We start from the raw sequence: 19,342 nt of genomic DNA on the forward strand, positions 1-19,342 counted from the left end.
CAGTATTTGGGTTTATCAGTTATGGATTTCTCACTACTTGAAATTGAGATGGGAAGTGAGATTTGGGTTCAGTGCAGGAAATGTTTTAGAATGTTCTGTGGTATCACACTAGAAGCTGGGTGAAATTACCGTGATGATTCCTTTGGTCCTGACTTGAAGTCTATTAAAATATGTCTATAAAATTATTATATTAGCCATAAGGTTAAAATCTTGCTTGATGCTAGCAGAAGAAAAAAAGCATAGAAAAAGTAAACATCTGTTTGAGAATCTTTGTGCTCTTATGGATGGTGGACTTTTTATATATGTATCTGCAGATATATGAAAGCTTTGATTTCTGTTCTGTAGAAGCTAATAACAATGATAATAAAATACCAAAAAGTACTAAATCTTCCAAACTGAAAAATGCCCTTTTCATTTTAGCCCTCAGAAATTACTTCTAAATACAGGGATTTTTATAGCCTGTGATTCTGATAGAGGAATTGAATAGTACACAGCTGAATATCATTGAGTGGAGCTGCAGTTACAAATTAATCTTTCAAACATTATTCGCTGTTTCTGATACTGAAGAAACCAGTGACTTATTTTTCAATTTTAATATACTTTTCTCATTACCTTAGCTGAGATACACTTAGAGCAGATAAAGGAAGGAGACTTCCATTTACAACACTTGTGTTTTGAATTTCATATCCAGAGAAAATGTACCTGAAGATGTGTCCAGAATTTAATAACATGCTGTGCTTGCCATCTTGGGTTTACACAAGTGACTGTGCTTTATTTGTATTCAGTGGACCTGATGTCTAATCAGTGTGAGGAGCCTTTGTTGAGAGCTCTCTGCTGTTAAGGGTGTGCAGAGGTATCTTGTGTATGGAATGGAGAAGTGATACAGGTGATAACATCTCTTAAAGCATAAAATGAGAATATTCAACAGATGATTCCTTGCTGAGGCTGTCACACTGCTGTATTTTTCCCTAAATGTGGCCTGGGTGAATTTAGCTAAGCTCTGTTGGGTCAGGTGAAAATCAAGCTAACTAGATCCCTCCCAGAAAAAAAAAAAGTAAGGCTGGGAGGAAAGTTCCAGGGAAGCCCCCAGCAGAATTCCTGGCACATGTGCCTGGCTACAGAGCAGGGGGATGTACCATAGAGAATGAATTTGCTTGAGCTGCAGGGGAAAAACTGCAACTGCCAGCAAGAAACCCCACAATCCCTGGTTGTTCTAGGGAACAGACCAGCCAGCTGATCATGGGAAGTGCAAAGTAAGTAGGGTAATTGCTACAATGATTGAGATTTTACTTGCTCAGCTCCCACGCTTGTCTTGCTAAATCCGTTCTGTGCCTCAACAGATGGTCTAGGGTCTGTTCCCTCTGTGAGCTGCACCCAGCACTCCAAACTGGGGATAAAAATATGTGAAGCAATGGACCTGCACTTTGTTCCATGGTGCTGTGGTGGAAGTCAGACCTTTTAAGTTAAGGAGAACATGGTAAATGATCAGTGTAACACTTCAAAATAGCATGTTTAGCACTGTTGGTTCTCTTTGTAATTGCTGTAATAATAATGCTGACCTTGTTAAATATTAACATCAATGCCATAGGTACTTGTGTAGGAGATCTGTTGGGCTTCAGGTCTCGTTAGCTGATTACTTAAAATACTGCCAACATGAGTCCTGTTTAAAACAACAACAACAACAAAATCTGAAACACATTTGTCTGTACTTGGCATAGATACATTGGGGTGCTCAATATCCTTGCTTTTGAGGCCTGCTGATGGTTTTATGTTCTCTGCTTAGTGGGGAGATCTTTCTCCTTTCATGTGCTTATGTGATGCCCATGTAGAGCAAATCCTTCAAGGGAAACACAGGCAATTGAGTGTTTTGTATGGCATCTTCTTTCCTTCCTCCCCATCTTGCCATTTCTAATTGCTGTAGTATAGGAGTTGAGGTCCAGGGATGTAGTGAAGCAGCTCATTCTACATTAACTTCAGTTTTAATAAAAAAACAGAGCTTAAACCAGCAGGGCTTTGTCATCTTTAACCTTCTCCTCAGTCCTTTGCAGCATATTTTTCACCATTGCTGACTGCTTACAATATAGTGACTTCTTAAACTGATTTTAATAGAAGACTTTTGAGATGGAAGGTAACAGATGTTTGGGTTTGTTTTTTTTTCAATGAGTGAGAAATGCCATATTTTTCCAGATGAGTTTTCAAAGCATACCAAGCAAGGTGAGCTTGGCTTTCACTTAAAAGGCCATGCTTCATTCAATCCCTGAGTGTTGCAATCATACAGCCTGTGATTTCTCAGAGCCACTTTTAGAAGCAGGTTGGCATCTGTCTTGCTGTCAGCTACAGGGACCTTAAGAATAACAATGTCTCTGCAGAACTGTACTGCCTGGAGCCCAGGCTTCAGTGTCTCCCCCAGCACATTTGCTATGGGCAGCATGGACAGGCTCATCACCTACATAGGATTCCCTGCCTGGAGTTTTGCTGTCATAAGAGGAATCTTTTGCAGATCTGGACAAATGGGTGGTTTCTCAGGTCTGTCTGTCTAAGGATTCTTGCTTTAAGTCTAGGCTTCCCTGCTAGAATTGCCAAAGTCAGCCAGGGTGGAATACATCAGCATAGAGACACAAATTGCATTCTTGATCAGTTGTTATTATAAATACAACCTTTTTCATGCTTTCTCAGGCTGAATTTCACCAAATTTCATGCAGTTTAAAATGTAAATGTTGAGGGAAGCAGCACAGCCCATATTGTATCTACCTTCTACGATTTTTTTAGTGGCAATGGTTTTCCAAAAGTACCCATCTCTGACCTTGAGATGAGTGCTTTTAAAATCCACTGTCCAATGGACCCAACTATTAGGCCTCTCACCCAAATGATTTGCATATTATTACCCTGTTTGCATATTATTACTCCATTTGCATTTTGTCTTCAAGATTCTCACTGTCTGTTGCTCTTAGTTTTACAAGTACAACTTGTTCAGAGTGAGTAGATTTAAAATAGCTATTCCCAAATTCTTGAGTGAGTTGACCTGGGTCACCAGTAAAACTTCAATGTAGATTTTCCTGCACTTTTTGCATCTAGTTTTTAATAGAAAGCGCCAGAAGTTGTATGTTTCTGTAAACAAATGTGGTTCACTAGGCAGTGCCTGATGAAGCATCTTGGAGAATCACTGCTCCAGAAACACTGCTGCAGTGGGAATATGAACATTGCTTTCGCCTCAAAATATAAATGAAAAAAAAAATCAGAGTTTATTAGCACTGGTATTGTTGATCTCTTGACTTATATTTAGCTGTTTTCCCAATAGCAGATTAAGAGTATCTGAATTCAGTTGTCCTCAGGAAATACTGGCACATTTTTAACCATGCTGACTAGGGTAAAAACAAAAATATTTTTTTACTATTTTGAAAAAATATCTTGTGAAAATACAACCAGGCAAGTAGAGAATACTGGAATGCTTGCCTTTCATATTTAGTTGTATTCATGGCAAAGCTTTCACTACAATGGACCCTGGATGGGCTTCAGGAATATTATTAGTAGGCTTTGCCATATAACATCTCTGGAGGCAACTCTGCTCATGTTCAGCCAAGTAAGATGTTTTTGGAAGCCATCCCAAGCCAGTGATTTTGCAAAATAAATGGATCTTCTTTCTACAATGTGATAGTCTGTTTTTCTGTGGCAGTGATTCATAAAATTTTAACATGGATGCCATTTGAGGAAGGAGCCATCTTAACTTTTACCCCCTCTCTTTATCCCAATGTCTCTGCTATAGTCCACACTAAGTAAGAAGCATCTTTGGAAGCCATTTTATGCCACTGGTTGGGAAATAGAAGCATGTCTTTTCAAAAGATAGTCAGATTGCAGGAGGCCTGTGGTAGTGGTTTTATGTGGTATTTGCAGATTTGTTCCTGGTTTGGGATGAAATCTTTTGCATTGCTTTTCATAGTGCTAATGTGACTTTGTTTCCCTCTGATATTGATGTGTTCCCATCAAGGTTACTGCAAACAGCTGGAAGCACCTGAATTTCAGAAAAGGCATTCTGAGAAAACCAGTATGAGGAGAGAGAATGCTCCCCCTTGGGAAGGGGGGCAGGGATGGAAATGAAAGAGCCTTGAAAGAATACCTACCTTAATGCATGTTGCCAGGGTGAGTAGAGGTAAAATGATGGTTTCAGGGAATGTTGAAGAGAGTAATTCTGACCTGTGGAAGATGAATGAGGAGAAAGAAACAGGCTTAATGGCAGGAAGCATTTCCTTATCATAAGACTTATTAGGTTGTGCTGTTGTCAGGAAATGGTGGCAGTTCCATTCCATGAAGCATTTAACATTGGACCAAGAGAACAAACCCTGTAATTATATAAAGGAATAAGAACATCTATCTGTCAGAGTCATTTAATGTTCTGTTGCTTTGCTTGATTCTTTTATGTAGGTGGGATCATTTTGTTTTCACTTCTTAAAGTACTCTTATGTCCCTTCATGTTCTGCTTGGTAGATCTGAAAGACATTAGCAGAAAGTCAGGAATTTTGAAGGTGAAGAACGTGTGCATCTTCCTTTGACATCATTTTCACAGAATCACAGAATGTTATGAGTTGAAAGGGACCCACAAGGATCATCAAATCCAACTCACGAATGAATGGCCTGTGCAGTCATTTGGTGCTGTGAACACCCAGCAGTTTTGCACATCAGTCCTCCAGCACTTCTCTTATCCATGAGAACATTTAGGGCATGTTGATGACCTGTGAGAACAGTACTTTTTATAGTAGAAGAGGCACAAAAGCAATGCCACCAGCAGGCTCATAACATATGACATCACCTGTAAAAGCTGTAACATACCAGGAGGTTGGTTTGGGTTTTTTTTTGTTTTCAGAATCATATCTCATGAGCATAAAGAAGAAGGATTCCTTTGACCACTGATGATTTGTCATTACAACAATATGGGAGACTTTGAAAAGGCAAATGGTTAGACTTGTGTAGTAAATCCATTTTTTTAAGTGCTAGGTGCTGGTTCCAGTAGTCTTTCTCCAGATGCTGATGTGTAGTATCAGTCTTTGACTTCAACAGGCCTGAGCTGTCCCTTTTATTTCCCTGGTCATTTTCCCCAAACCCAGCCATCCCATGTATTTATTGTGGTAAATCAGCAGTAAACTAAAGGCAGATTGAGAAGGAGAGCAGGCAAACAGGAAAGAAGAATTGAAGGTTTGCTGCTGACAGACTGACTGGTCAGGCAGTTCCCAAAGGCTGCTCAGAGTGGTCAGCAGAGTGAAGTGGCCCTCACTAACCAGTTGACCAGGATGTCAAGTGTTGGGCTTAGACTGAGAGTGTGGGTTTGAGAGTAGCATGATGGGCAAATATCTCTTACAGCAACAGGAAAGTGAGCCACAAACCAGCAGAGTTATGTTTTCCCATTAACCTGTAAAGAGCTGTGTTGCAGAGGCTTGGGAGCTAGGAATGCAGGAGCACTCAGCTAGTTTCATATTTGATACCACAAAGAACATGGGTTTTCTGTAGGGTCAGAGCTCAAGACTTGCAGTCACAGGGGATGCAGCCCTTCTGTCAGCTGAGCTAGAATTCATCAGCTTGGATAGCAAAACTTGATTTTTTCTTCACAGGCAGCAGCTGACAGAGAGAGGTAGGACACGTCTTACTGCCACACTGTTATTTAATGTCAAGGTCACCTGTGGTCAACGTGGGATTAAAACACCATGCTTGGTATGTATCCCATCAGCAAGGGTGTCTCCTACAGAGTGAGCTGCATCAATGTCAGGTTTGGATCTGAGTAAAAGCTTCAGTGTAGCCTAATTAATGAATAGGGCCTGGTAAGGTCACAGTCCAAAGCAGGGATTTGCTTACATAAATTTCTATGCTTTTGTTTTAATAGTGAGTCTACACAAGATTTGTTTGGTTTCTGAGCAACCAGTTTCTAAAGCATCAAATCCCAAGTAGGAGGCAGGAAAGGCTTCTTTTGATTCTGGAACAAAAGACTTCCGAATACCCTCAGCTCTGTGTCCTTGGTTTGGTACAGTGCAGTGCCACTTCTCATGCATGAACTGCAGATGCTGAAAAGGTGAATAGATGCAGATCCAGACTACCAGCTGGGATTTATTACCTCCCAAAGTGAGTACTCAGTGCTGCTTAGCACCCTCTGAAAGGCACAGCATTTGCTCAGCAGAGCTTTTCTTTCTGAGTTGGAGGTGGGCAGAGCCAAGCTCTCTGTCACTTCTTCCCTCTTCTGCTCGGCTCTAGCTTGGAAAATTACTCCCTCACTGTCAGGGCTAGCAAAGTAATTTGTTCCCCCTTTTTCTTCCCCCATCATTCAGCTAAAGTGGAAAGAGGATGGGAGCACATAAGAGCCCTGCTGTTTGAGCAGAGCATTGTGGTTCTGCCTTTAGCCCCATGGGGTTCAGCTGTGCAGTAGAAACACCTGCCTGACAACCCCCAGGCTGGTACCAGCAAAAATGCTGTTTGCAGGTGCAGTATGGACTATTGCAAGACAAGGTCTGTTGCTATCTGGCGTGTGCTGTGGGTGCCTGTGAGATTTGAGGAGTTAAAGGCTGCTGTGATAGTCACTGCAGGGCAATACTGAGCCAGAGACCTGTAGTGATAAGAATATTTGCAGGTGTTACTGATAAGAATGTTTTCTGATGTTACTCAGGAAAAGCTTGACCTCAGAAGCTGGAATTTAACTGCTCTGTCTCTCTAAACTGGCAAAGGGAGATGTGCTGTGAGCTGGCTGTTCATCATGTGGGCAGTGGCTCAGTACACATCGTTACCAGTCATGTCTGAGCCTGTGTGTGAGCACAGCTGATACCATGAGTACCAAAGGAACTCAGGTTCTCACTGCATCCATGATACAAGTGTTGTGGTGCTTGGCCCCAGTGTCTGGCCATGCTGTCTTCCCAAAGCCCTATGTGCCTCCTACTCTGTGCTTCCACAGGGGCCTGATCTCACTGAGGAGCTGGGACTTACCCATTCTCTTGAACAGTGAAGGACAGCTTGGATGCTCTGCCCATCTCCATGCTTGTACTGTGCTTCCCATGTGTCCTAGAGCAGGGCTGGAAGTGCTGGAAGGGGTCAGTGGCAGACAAGAGTCTTGGGACAGGCTGTGCTGGAGAGAGCACTTTATTCCTGGCAGAAGGAGTGGAGGGTGGAGTGCCTCTCCCTGCATACCCAGTCTGGGGTGGCGACTCTCAGGAAGAATTACAGTCTGGTAGAGATCAGAGTGACTGGAGCAAAGGATTATGAGGAAATACACCTTGCATCTTTCACCTAGATGTTCATACCACAGCCCTGGCTGATGGGATGGTAGCTTGCTGACCTGTCATGAAGGTTGGGAGGATGATGCTGGGTGTGAACTGATTGTCTCTGGCCAGGATGTTGTACAGAGCTCCATCACCTCAGCTGATGCTCTTCACAGTGAAGGCAGCCTGAGTGATATATAGCTGGCATTTCATTTTGAAGGAAATTACCTGGTTTTATCCTTCAAAATATTCTACCTGCTGAGTGACTCAGTGAGTGACTCACCTGCTCTGCTCTCCCAGCAGCTCTCACCTCAGGGCTGTCTCAGGTGTTTTTCTGCCAGGGCATTCATGATCTAACCACAGCCCTGATGCTGCTGCTGGCAGGGAAAATGAGGCAGCAGCAAAACTGAGTCAAACCTTGGGCATCTGAAGGAGGAGGCAAACCTGAGGGCGTGCCACATTCTTCCCACCAGTTCTTCCCAGTGGTGTTTTTCCCAGAGCACTGACAGCTCTGCCATGGTTCTCTGGTCCTACAGTGCTTTCAGCAGTTCTCCTAAGCTCTGGGGCCCTTAAGGTCCCAGCCTTGCTCCTGGCTGGGAGAGCCTGCAGATGTGCTATCAGAAGTGATGTGCCCCTCTCCTCACAGGAAAAGTGGACAAGATGTTGTTCAGATTACCTTCTTTACCAGTTGGGGAATTTTAACCCAGCCTGCTTTTGGCCACAGCCCTGACTGGGCATGGCATTAGCAATCTGTGAGAGTCTGCATCCCTCTGTCTTGTCATTTTGAGTCACTAACCAGCAATAGCTTTGCTTATTGCAGGAGTGGGAGAGAGCAGGAGAGCACTAGCAGATGGTTTTAGAGGAAAGCATATTCAGAAACTCAGCTCCTCAAGGGATTTCATTCTCTCTCTTACTGTGAGAGTTAGAAATTACTTATCCTTTTAGGCTTTGCTCTAAAATGCTGCATCAAACATAGGCAGGAAAATGACATCACGTTAAAAGTGAGTGTCATGTAGTGTGTGTTTACTGCAATTTACTTGCACTATTAAAAAGAAAAACCCCTAATGATTATAAAATAAAGCCTGAATATTAAAAGCATGATGACAAAAAACACCCCTTACATCAAAACAATAATTACCACAGGGACTGGAACAAAGGAGCAGAGGGATGATTTTTGGGCAAACTTGCTTTGTTGGCTGAGAGAGAAGATGGGTCTGCCCAGTCTTGCAAACAGAGTCAAGGTCTGTGTACACTGTCTGGTCACTGGTGGGAGGACAATCAATTTGCCCTCAGAGTCATGAGGCTGTGGGAGAGGAGCTGTGGCACTCACAGCAAACTGTGCAGCAATCAGGGGGCCAAGAGACAGGAGGGTGCTGCCCTCGCTGGAGCTGGGAGCTGCTGCCTGTCCTGGCTGAGCCAAGTCCTTTCTGCCTGGAAGTGTCTCTCTCCTCCCTTGGCCTCCTTCCACTGCTTCTCACAGAGGACCCTGGGGAAGGACTTGTTCATCTCCCTGTTGAGGTCCATGGAGCATATTGCCCTTGTGTTTGCCTTAGCTGGGGAGCACAGGGAAGGGACACTGGTCCATGGTCACCCCTCATGTCCCAGGCATGCAGATGTCTTGCCATGGCTCCCAAACAGGGGAATTGAGTTTTCAAGCCTTATTTGCTTTGCTGAAGAAAAAGGGTTGCTTTGTTCTGCTTCCCATTAGATTTGCAGTACATGGAACTTCACCTTACAATGGCTGGAGGGTCTGGAGCTCACAGAGGATCCTGACTTACTGGCTCAGACTTGCTGAAACCTTGCTCAGAAAGCTGAAGTGTGGGACGGATCAAAATCCCTCTCTGCCTTCCTTGCTTCTCTGAATTGTCTCTGCCTCTCTCCTTGCTGATTCAGATCCATTTAGGTCAATGCTAACATTTGTATTAGGAAAAGAATATTTTTTCCTAGAGAATAAGGAGGTATGGTTCATAGCAGGGGATGTTTTAGGGTTTAGGAACAGATGAGAGATTAAGATTAGATGGACTGGACCTTTGTTTGGCTCAGCTACAGGTTTTTCAGAGAGCCTTGGATGCAACACAGTTTAAAAATCAACAAAGTAAGGTTGGATTTAAAGCAGATGCTGTAAATCAATCAGATGTGATAAGCTCAACATGAGAACTGCTAGCCTGGGTCATACACAATTTAGACTAGATGGCCAAGCTTCCCTGGCTTTAGCAGTAATTCCTAAACATGATGAGTTTCTCTTTGTTTGAGATTTCTGAAATTTGCTTTGTTGATTTATGTGGGTTTTTTTTTTTTTCATTTGTCAGCTAAACCACTAGACAAACAGATATTGGTCATTTCAGAGGTTATCAGGGCAAATGGGGACAATCTTTGTACCCCAGCTGAACTTGGTTCCATTTCTTGTAGCAGCAGAGAGGGATCTCTGATGTTTTTGCACAAAAATCTGTGTTTGTGTTTCCTGCTGTGTTAGATTTTGTGGGGGAGCTCAGCTCTTTCCACTCTTGTGCTACACATGCACCTGTACCTGTGCAGTGGGAAGAGCAGCAGTAAATCAGTACAAGCAGCAGCCTTGCAGCACCATAGATGGGATTCTAGGAAATAGAGGGGAAGTCAGTTTGATGTGGTCTGAACAAGTCATAAGCAAAACTTCCTTTTCACACATTACAGGTGGATGAGGAGAGGCCACTGGGAATTAATGGTTATACAGCCTCAGACACCAAGCAGGGATGGAAGTACAGTTATTAACTTAGATCTTATGAAACTTGGTTTGCAAGGATTTACAGTGCTCTTTAAATATTAAGCACATGGCATGAGTGCCTTGTTTGCCTGGATGGGATGATGCAATGCTCAAGGATCGGCTGATGTCAGTAGATTTCTTATACTGCAAATCAAAAACCCATATGGCTTGAACACCAGACATAGGACAAATAGGAAATTGGGAAACAAGCCTTTCTAGTCTCTGTCTTTCCTTGACTCTGTGCCAGGATAAAAGAAGAGTGTTTAAGAGCACAAACCCATCTTTTAAACAAGTTACTCAAAATTACAAGAGACTTCATCTCCTTCAGCTGACTTTAGGCAGGCTAAACTTTGGGAGCTGCAGAGAGGAGTCAGTTGCAAAGTCTAAACTAACTTAGTACTTCTTCCCTCCCCTTGATTTCTAAATGATAATGTTTCAGGCCTTTTTTTACCTGTCATAGCAAATAAAACCACTTTGTGCTATAAGGTGGGAAGTATTTGAATATTCTGGTTTGAAAGTGCTTCAGCAGCCATGAAACGTATTTATTAGATTTCATTGCTGTTTCCTGACAGTAAGTAGATTTTTAGGGAATTGGCTGTAATCAAGCTTCTCATGAATGCTGGTTCTATCTACTGTCTTGTACGTTTTTGGAAAGCATTTCCTATGGATGAATAATTTGCCATGTGTGACATTAACCTGTACAGGTAAGACAGAAGCTTTTATCTCCTTACCCCTGTGCTCCCATGATGTTTGGACTTGGTGAATCTTCTTTTCCCATACCTTTGTGGCCAGCTTCCTGCTCTAGCACCACAGTTCTCTTCTGCAGTGACATAATCACTGTCCATGTTTACTTTATTAAGCTTGCCAGTAGTGATGCAGCTGGCACTTCTTGCTACTCTTGTTGGTAACCTTCTCCAAGAGATGGAAAACTGAATGGGCTGTGGAGCCTGCACTCTGTTGTGCCCTGAAGGTGGCAGAAGACAGAGAGAGTGCTGGCAGGTCAATTTGAGGAAAGATGATGCTGCTATTGCTTGGTCTATAAACAAAAGGCTTCTGTTTCCAATGCCAAGAAGGCCCAGCCTTTTTCCAAGCTGTGACTCTGGAAAACAAGCCTGGGTGCAGCTGGGTGAGTAATCCGTGTGCTCATCGGTCTGTTTTGCCCACAGTTCCTCTCCAGGTGAAGCATGGCAGACATCAGCGAGGGCTGGCAGTGACCTTTGGCAGAGCCATCCCAGCCTGGGCTCAGCACCAAGCCTGACTCCTGTCCCAGAATAACAGGAAGGGCACAGCAGTCAGCTGGCTTTGCACCCATCACAACATGTTGAGGGGATCCATTCTGTTTGTTGAAATGAATTACCCCAGAGCTGACAGGAGGGCTCCAGGGAGTCACAGGGCAGCCTTTGTATTGGTGTTTTGTTAAAGGGCTCATTTGAAGGTGTAGGATATCCTGCCCAGCCTGTTGTGCTCTTCCAGTGTGTAGTTACTCTCACAGCTTAGCAGCAGGAGCATCCTCCAGCACAGTTCAACCAACCAACTCCCGACTACTGCTGAATCTCATCAGGTCTTTGTCAGAAAAGCTGATAAACATTTGTCCCACCTGCTGCTCTATCTCTTCCTTCACCTCATGGCAGTTTGCCAAGTGCAAGTTAGACCTGACTGTTTTACTATTTGTCTGTTTGGAACGGTGTTTCCACACCATTGTTACAGAAGCTATGGTGAGCAGGTACTCTAAGAAAGAATGTAGCAACATAGATAATTTATTTTTTTTTTAAGTGGCTAGGTTTAGAAGTTTAGGATTAGTTCTCTAGATTTCGGTATTTTTATAACCAACAAGGTAGCTGAAGAAAACAGTTTGAATTTTTCTGTTTTCCAGCAGGGATTTGAATTTCCCATGGTAATGGGTTTGAGCGTGCATCTGCTTGGTTTCTTAAGAAAAAGGAACATTTTCTCTTCTAGGAAACATTTTCAGTGCTATCAAGCTATGAATAGCAATTTTCTTTCTGTTTCTTCTCAAATTTCAGAAGCATGGCTTATCTTTTATTGTGCATGCAGTACAGAGATCATTTTAGATGAAATACTGTTCTGCTGGAACATGAAGAGTTTATAGTGCATAATTCTGTGGGTTTTTCATTCCTTAACCAAAATTAATAAATAAATTTGTGCCTTGAACATAGCTCTTCTCTCCTAAGCACATCAATCCCTTGATGACCCTAGAGTGAACAGCAGTCCTGAAATACTTCAAGTGGTAAACCATTCCCTGGCTATGAGTTTAAGCCCTGAAACAAAACCCTACAGTTTCAATGACAACTTCCAAGAACAGAGCCAAGGCTCCAGTGCTGTGTCCTAGGAGATCACTGTCATTGCAGGGCTGGTGGAGCCAGCACAGCTCCCTGCAGGGCAACAGGGACTGCCCAGAATGCTGAAGAGTAAAGGCTGCAGAGCAAGGAACTGAAGCTGTACCCTTTGCTCAGTCAAAACAGGAATGGTGGAAGCAGGACATTACCCCAAAAGGACTTTTGGATCTGGAGCAGCAGTGAGGATGTTAGTTGTACCTTGGAGTATCTCAGAAGGGATAGCTGGGGAAAGGTTGGATATTTAAGCTACTCCTCTGGCACCCAGAGTGGACACCAAGACTGCCATGGTCTCAGCTGAACCTGAGCCATCACACACTAATGGGGAATGGCCAGAATCCACTGAAAAAAGCCATGATCTAGGATCCTGGGCCATTGTCATACCTCCTTACATCCGCTCTGGGAATAGCAGGCTGGCCCTCCTGCTCTGTGCAGCCCCCCTCACCCTGCAGCAATCACACAGAGGGGCTACAGGCTCTGGCCAGGGCAGGTACAGTTTTGGCCACAGCAACATGTGTGCCCCATCTCTCTCTGTCTAAAAACAAATACCTTGACCCTCCAAGGGGAACAGAGACAGCTTTACAAAGAAGCCAACTGTAATTTATGCATATCTTAAAATACATTTTGTTCAGATGCACAACCTTGCCAGCCTTGTTTAGGGAAGCTGTAACAGTATCTGGATTCTCTTTGGTCTTGTGTACAAGGAAGTTTTCATCTGTGCCTTTAAAAAAACCCTGCATCTCTGCCAAGATGTATTAGGAGAGCTGTAAAAAAAGGAGTCATCCTGTTCCAGGACGGCAAAGCTTATGTAACAGGGAAATCCTAACAAAAAGATACTCCCCCACCCTGCACAAGCTTTTCCAAGGCACATGCCACTCCAGGGTTTTTGGTTGCTTGATTTATATTTTGATCACATCTGCCACGGTTTTATTTGGATGTATTTACAAATATGTTCTTCCCCATACCCTCATTTGTACATGCCATAGAACATCTCTATAAAATGCAGCATTACTCTCACCTCACCACATGGATTTTTAAATAAAATATATTGTAAAGTGCTGGATACAATTCTTTTAAAAAATACTGTTCTCAGTAAAACAGATACTTGGCCACTGCATTAGCAGCTTTGTATATTGATACATTTTTAGCACAAGTCTATTTCTGTCAGGTGAGCGGGAGGCTCTCCTACCATCCCTCTAGCTCTCCAGTTTCAAGTCCAAAGGCTTTAGAAAATGAGGCAGAGGCAGATTATCCAGAGCCTCTGGGAAGTGCTCAGGTGCAATGGTCCTGATCAAGACACGCATGGCTCTGACAAACAGCGATGGAGGCACTAAGCCCACCAGGCACCGGAACCTGTTCTCCCCCAGGAGGTCCTGCCACTGCTGCCGGTTGTCCAACAGTTGCTGTTTCATTGCAAACTTGAGGTCCTGAGGCACGAAGAAGAAGAGGCAGTCGAGGCAGAGGAGCTTGGCACGCATGTTGGCTGCGGGCAAGTGGCAGATCTGCTGCAGCAGGGTGTCCAGGGGGGTGTTGCCGGCGCTGTCCTGCAGGCAGGGGGACGCGCCGTGCCCCAGCAGCAGCAGCAGGCACTCGGGCCGCACCAGTTCGCAGGCCAGGTGCAAGGCTGTCTTGCCGCCCTCCACGCGGCTGCAGCCCTGGCGGTCCAGGTGCGCCGCTCTGTCACTCGGGGGCAAGGCTTGGATGGCCTTGAGGATCCGGAAGAGCACCCGGACGCGGTTGTAGCGGACGGCCATGGCCAGGTGCGGGGCGGACTGGCAGCAGCTGAAGCTTTGACTGGGCACGGCCAGGGCGCTCTGCGGGAACTTAGTGAGCAGGTGCCGGGCGTAGGGCTGGTGGTCGTGCACCAGCGCGTACAGCAGCGCCTCCGAGGGCGAGTACACGCTCACCTTGCCCCCATCCTCCCAGTGGAAGGCTTCCATGGTCCGCATGTCCTCCAGGAACCAGACGGGCAGCAGATCCCTCACCGCCTGGTAGAAGGCGAAGGAGGATTTCTTGCACTGCTTCTGGGACTGGGCGCCGCAGCCGCCGACCCAGCGGACGCTCCAGGGCATGGCGTGCGGCCGGGCTCCGCCGCGGGCTGCCTGCCACCATCGGCCCGGACCTGCGGGAGCGGACGGGCGGTCAGTGCCGGAGCTCCCCGGGCTGCTTCCGGGCTTCGCCGGCTTGGCCCGCCCGCCTCCCCGCCGGCGTGATACCCCGGTGCAGGAGACCCCCGTACCCCGGAGCACGGGATCGCCATCCCTCCCTCCCTCTCTCCGTCCCTGCTCCCGCTGCACGGGACGTCTCTGTCCCCGGTACACGGAGAGCCAGTACAAGGAAACGGCCTCTCCTCAGCGCACAGGACGCCCGTGTCCCTGGCGCACAGGAACCCGGTACGCGAAAACGGCCTCCCCGCGGTGCACTGGACACTCTTATTCCCGTGCACGGAGACCCGGTACAGAGGAACGGCCTCCCGCCAGTGCACAGGACGCCCGTATCTCTGGTGCACAGGAACCCGGTACAGGAGAACGACCAGCCGGCCTGCCTGCCTCCCTTCCCCCGCTCCCGGCGCTCACCTCCGCGCCGGTCCCGCGGTGCCGCCCGTGCCGTGTCCGCCGCAGTGGAGAGGCGGGAGGCGGGAGCGCCGCGCGCCGCCGCGGGGCCCTTTTATCGCCCCCCCCCCCGCCCGGGCGGTGAAGGTCGGTCAGGACCGGGGAACTGTCCGGCCAGCGCCGATTGGCCGCCGCCCCGGCGCCCCGGCCGCCCATTGGCTGCGCGGGGAGGACGGGGCCCGGCGCCGGCGCGTGCGTCACGGGAGGCAAAGTTCCAAGAAACTTGGCTGAGGGCTCGGAGTCCCGCGGGGGCGGGGCGGGAATGCCGCGGGCGGGGGCCGGGGGGGCACGGGGGCGTGGGGATCGGGGCTTCCGTGAGCAGGAGGTCACAGGGATGTGGGGTCCCGGGGGTGTAGGGGTCGGGGTTCCTCGGGGAATAAGGTCCCAGGGATATGGGGTCCTAAAGGTATGGTGTCCTGAGGGTATGGGGTCCTGGGCTAAGGGGTACAGAGAGCAGAGGGCACAGAGTCTGGGGGATCCGGGGCACACCAGGGCCAAGGGCACACGGCTCTGGGCCACAGCGGGCCCGTGCCCAGGGGCTGTGGGACAGCCGGCCTGGGGGCGCGGGAGGCGCAGGCGGCAGTGCCCGGGTACACGGGTGCGGGGCAGGCGCTGTCACACGCCCGCGCCCGCCCCGGCTGGGCCCAGCCCGGCCTATGCCGGACCTTGGCTTGCCCCCTGCCCGCCCCCTGCCCGCCCCCTGCCCGCCCCCTCGGGCTGGGGCCTGGCGCTGCCCTTCGGCCAGAGCACGTGTGCGCACTCGTGCTTGTTCTAAACTTGTGGATCTCGGGTGTCTCCAGACAGTGACATTTGCCTGCAGCCGTTTCCTCTGACAGGCACCTGTCAGCTTTGGGCTACAGAGAGTGAGGAGATGGACATGGCGTGGAGTGGGCCCAGCACCCCTTGGGCACTTGCAGTCCCTTGGCCCTAAAATGCATGTATACAGGTAAGAGTCACACACTGGGAAAGCATTACTGGGATCTGTTCTCTCGTAAGGCCTTCTTACTGATAGCAAATACTAGGATCTTCTCCATCCTTGATCCCCTGAGACCATTTGCCTCTTCGTTTGTGTTTGGTGTCTCCCTCTCTTGCAGCCATTGTCCTGTCAATCAGGAAGATCAGACCCTCTGGCATCTGCAGGTGGGCAGTGCCAGTTGCTGGTAAGTTTACAGGCCACAGCTCTGATTTTTCTGTCCTTAGAGTGCTGCTACTGTTTGCTGCTGGAGTGGAAGACACTCGTGCACACTGAGGGGGCTCACCAGACAGGGGCTGAAATGCTCTGCTTCTCTGCAGCCCTCTCTCTGAAGCTGCTCAGGGAGGCAGGAAGCCACATTATGCTACCAACTGTCCTGATGACCCTGATGAGTACAGAGCTGGTGAGGAACAGCCATCCCCTTTGTCGTGCCTCTTCTGAACCACCATTCAGTCAGGCAAACAATGCCTAAACTGTGCTTGGTTTGCTTTGTAGCTTCTTCCCTGCCACGTGATGCTCACAACAAACCCTGGGGATCCGTGTGAGGGGCTGCAGGCAGGTGGGGGAACTGGGCAGGATAGTGCATGCCACTGTCACACTTAAAAACTCTTGCTGACCACATCTGAGGAAAGATAATAAAAGAAGGATAACACCCACTGATCTGCTTTTCCAGAGATAATTACGTCCAGCGTTTGTCAGCACAATTCGTCATCGGAGGATCCCCGCGGATCCAGCGCCGCTCCTGGCGTCGTGCGTGTCAGCCACGGCACAGAAAATCCTCTTTCACTGCTTGTTTCCGTTCCAGGTGAAAACCCATTAAAGGCAGCCGCTCACCACTCCCTGCTACCACCAGGGCACTGACCTGTAAGTCGTGTCCTATCACTTCAGCCATGGGATATGTGTATATCAAAGTGCAGGACCAAAAGAAATTTTGCTGCTTCTACAGCCCTTCCCTTGTGTCTGCCCATGCCTTGCTGCCCACTGCTGGTAGCAGTGGTACCCACCACATCTCTGTGTGCTGCCTTCTCTGGGGGATGCCCTGATGAGAATCCCGAATCCTATTCTAGCTGTTGCTAGGACACTACCATGGATTTGGATATCCAGTGTGGTGATGTCAGCTTGCCCTTTCTATTCATTCTGCACATATGCCTGGGCAAGCCAAGTGGTGTCAGAGCCCAAAGGCAAGGCATTAGCACAGTTGCAAAGCCAAACTGGCTTTTTTTGTAGGAAATTAATGTCTTTGGTGTAGAAGTGGGATTGTTATTCACAGGCCAAACTCTCCTGTGGAGGTGGTGGGAATAGTTACAACCATAGTGTGCTTTGGGCTCCAGCACTGGCTTGAAAATAGGCCAGAGCGTGCCAAGTCCTTTCTGCTTCGCAGCTGGTGGGTAACCCTTTGCAAATTGTATTTGTCACATACATGTGAAGTGGGAGCCTGCCTGTAGTAAAGGCAGCCTGTCTGTGGGCTGCACTGGATTACATTTGGACCCCAAAATTGTTTGTAGGGTACAGTGCTCAGCACTAGTGATGTAACAGGACAGCTCAGAAAAGTTTTACTTTTCTGATATATGTATTTTTTTGCACAGACCCATGAACATGATTTGTTTGTTTGCAGTCCAGCCTGGTTTTAATCACTCTGAATTAAGTAACTGATCTTATTACCAATCCGACTATGAGAGGGCTTATCACAGGTTCCTTGGCACATGACAGAGATTACTCTGTCGGTGCAGCCATATCCAAGTGACGTGACGTATTTTCTCAGAGCTATTTTCATCTTCACCCTCCTCTGAGACCTTGATCCTTCAGTTTCTCCAGCCAGTGACCAACTAAAACCTTCTTAATACTACGGAAACCCCAACTACGTAATCAGACAAAGGGAAAATCTCTGCCATTTCTTGTGGCAGACGTCATTTGTTTCCTAAGGCTTTCATTAAATTGAGGGCAGGATAATTTTACCCTAATGGATGTGACTGTGTGTAATTAAATGCAAAATAGAAACAGGCTCTATCAGGGAGTACACTGAACATGGTTTAGTGCTGGGTTTGAGTATGTGATTGAAGATGGGCAAATCCCTCATTCAGGCATAGAGCTGAAGAATACAGGGTTTACTCCAGTCCTTGCAAAGAATTTGTGCATGGGTTTGACTCTGAACACTTACTAGTCTCCCCTGGAAAAAGGCAGGCTCAGGATCAAAGGCCAGCAAGAGTTTGGACAACAGCTTCAGATCCCTGGTGGGCTGGAGCAGCACAGCTGCCTCTTCACTTTTAGCCTCTGGAATCTTCATCAAGTCAGAGAGAATTTCCTAGTGTCCTGTTTAGGTAAAGCTGCACATCTTCAGAGTGAAATAAGGAACGAGGAGAGTCAGGGGTTTTGGGATAGGGGTGCTGGGCTGGAATACACACACTGTATGTCCCCCCCTCACCACAGGTACATCTTCAGTTTAATCTCTCTGTGCCACCAGCATCCCATCTGCACATGGGATACAGTAATGCTGCTTCAACCATCCTATTTCAGCTGGTGAGTTCTTTAGGTTGGGGATAATATGCAAGAATATTGTTCTGGTCCTTGGTGTCTGGGATCTGCGTGGGGAACCTCTGCTCTGCTGTGTTAGACAGGGGTCAGGACCTGGTCATTCTGTGCAAAGACACGTTGGCAGAGCTGCTGGCAGTCACTAGACAGGATTTGCTCTCCCTTGGTGAGGACTTGCCATGTGAGGAGGTGGATGGCAGCCCCAGGCACTCTGTTCAGCTCTGGTGAATAATAGCTGTTGCTGACACCTCGTGGAAGCCTTACACAAACATTTTCTCAGAAACCTTTTGGTTTCATTTCTGCTGCTGCTGGTTCCTCTTATAAGCTTGTCCTTTGTTTCATCTCAGGACCCTTGGCTGCCTGCAGCACCAGGGATGGGAAGGCAGTAAGGTAATCTGCCTGGGGCTGCCTAATAAGGAGGAGTGCTCATCTTCCTGCATTATGGTGTGTGAGGGCTATTCACCAGGGATAACTGTTGCACATCAGATGCAGAGATGGGAGCACCTCCTTCCTATACCCACCTGGGTCTATAACACCTGGGTCATTTACATGTCTTTTGTGTGTCTCTTTACCCTTCTCCATTTTTTAGGGGAGCATTTTAGCAAGAGGATGTCCTTTCATTTCAGAATATCAAATCAGTTTGGAAAAGATACAGAAGTTTTCCTGGGAAGTGCAAAAATATTTTCATTTGAGAAACAAGACAAGAGAAACAAGCTGATTAGAGAGTCAGCAGTGATCTGGGTTGGGGCAATGCTCCTGGCTCCCTTGCTGGAATCATCAGACAACATCACTCTGTCCAGGGGAGAAGTAGTGGCCTGGAACCTTGCCCTGTCCTCACTACTCACCATTGCACTGTCTTTCGCAGTATCCACCTCTTACTCCTCCTCAGTCTTCATTTGCATTACAAT

At 47.2% G+C, this 19,342-nt stretch overlaps 2 protein-coding genes across 2 annotated transcripts in view; one reads left to right on the top strand and one right to left on the bottom strand.

The window, feature by feature from the left end:
• Positions 1–13,203: 13,203 nt before the first annotated feature.
• On the bottom strand, positions 13,204–14,959 carry ANKRD9 (ankyrin repeat domain 9). Its single transcript, XM_079309500.1, has one exon. The coding sequence runs from the start codon at positions 14,390–14,392 to the stop codon at positions 13,517–13,519; it is 876 nt and encodes a 291-aa protein (XP_079165626.1). The 5' UTR covers positions 14,393–14,959; the 3' UTR covers positions 13,204–13,516.
• A 679-nt stretch (positions 14,960–15,638) lies between these two features.
• The window catches only part of RCOR1 (REST corepressor 1), a 136,480-nt gene continuing 132,776 nt past the window's right edge, over positions 15,639–19,342 (top strand). The window contains exon 1 of the mRNA XM_079309498.1: positions 15,639–15,878. Within this exon, the coding sequence (XP_079165624.1) occupies positions 15,869–15,878 (10 nt within the window). The 5' untranslated portion in view covers positions 15,639–15,868. The remainder of the gene's footprint in view (positions 15,879–19,342) is intronic.

The sequence above is a fragment of the Erithacus rubecula genome (genome assembly GCF_903797595.1).
Source record: "Erithacus rubecula genome assembly, chromosome: 6".
In the NCBI taxonomy this organism is placed as follows: Eukaryota; Metazoa; Chordata; class Aves; order Passeriformes; family Muscicapidae; genus Erithacus; species Erithacus rubecula.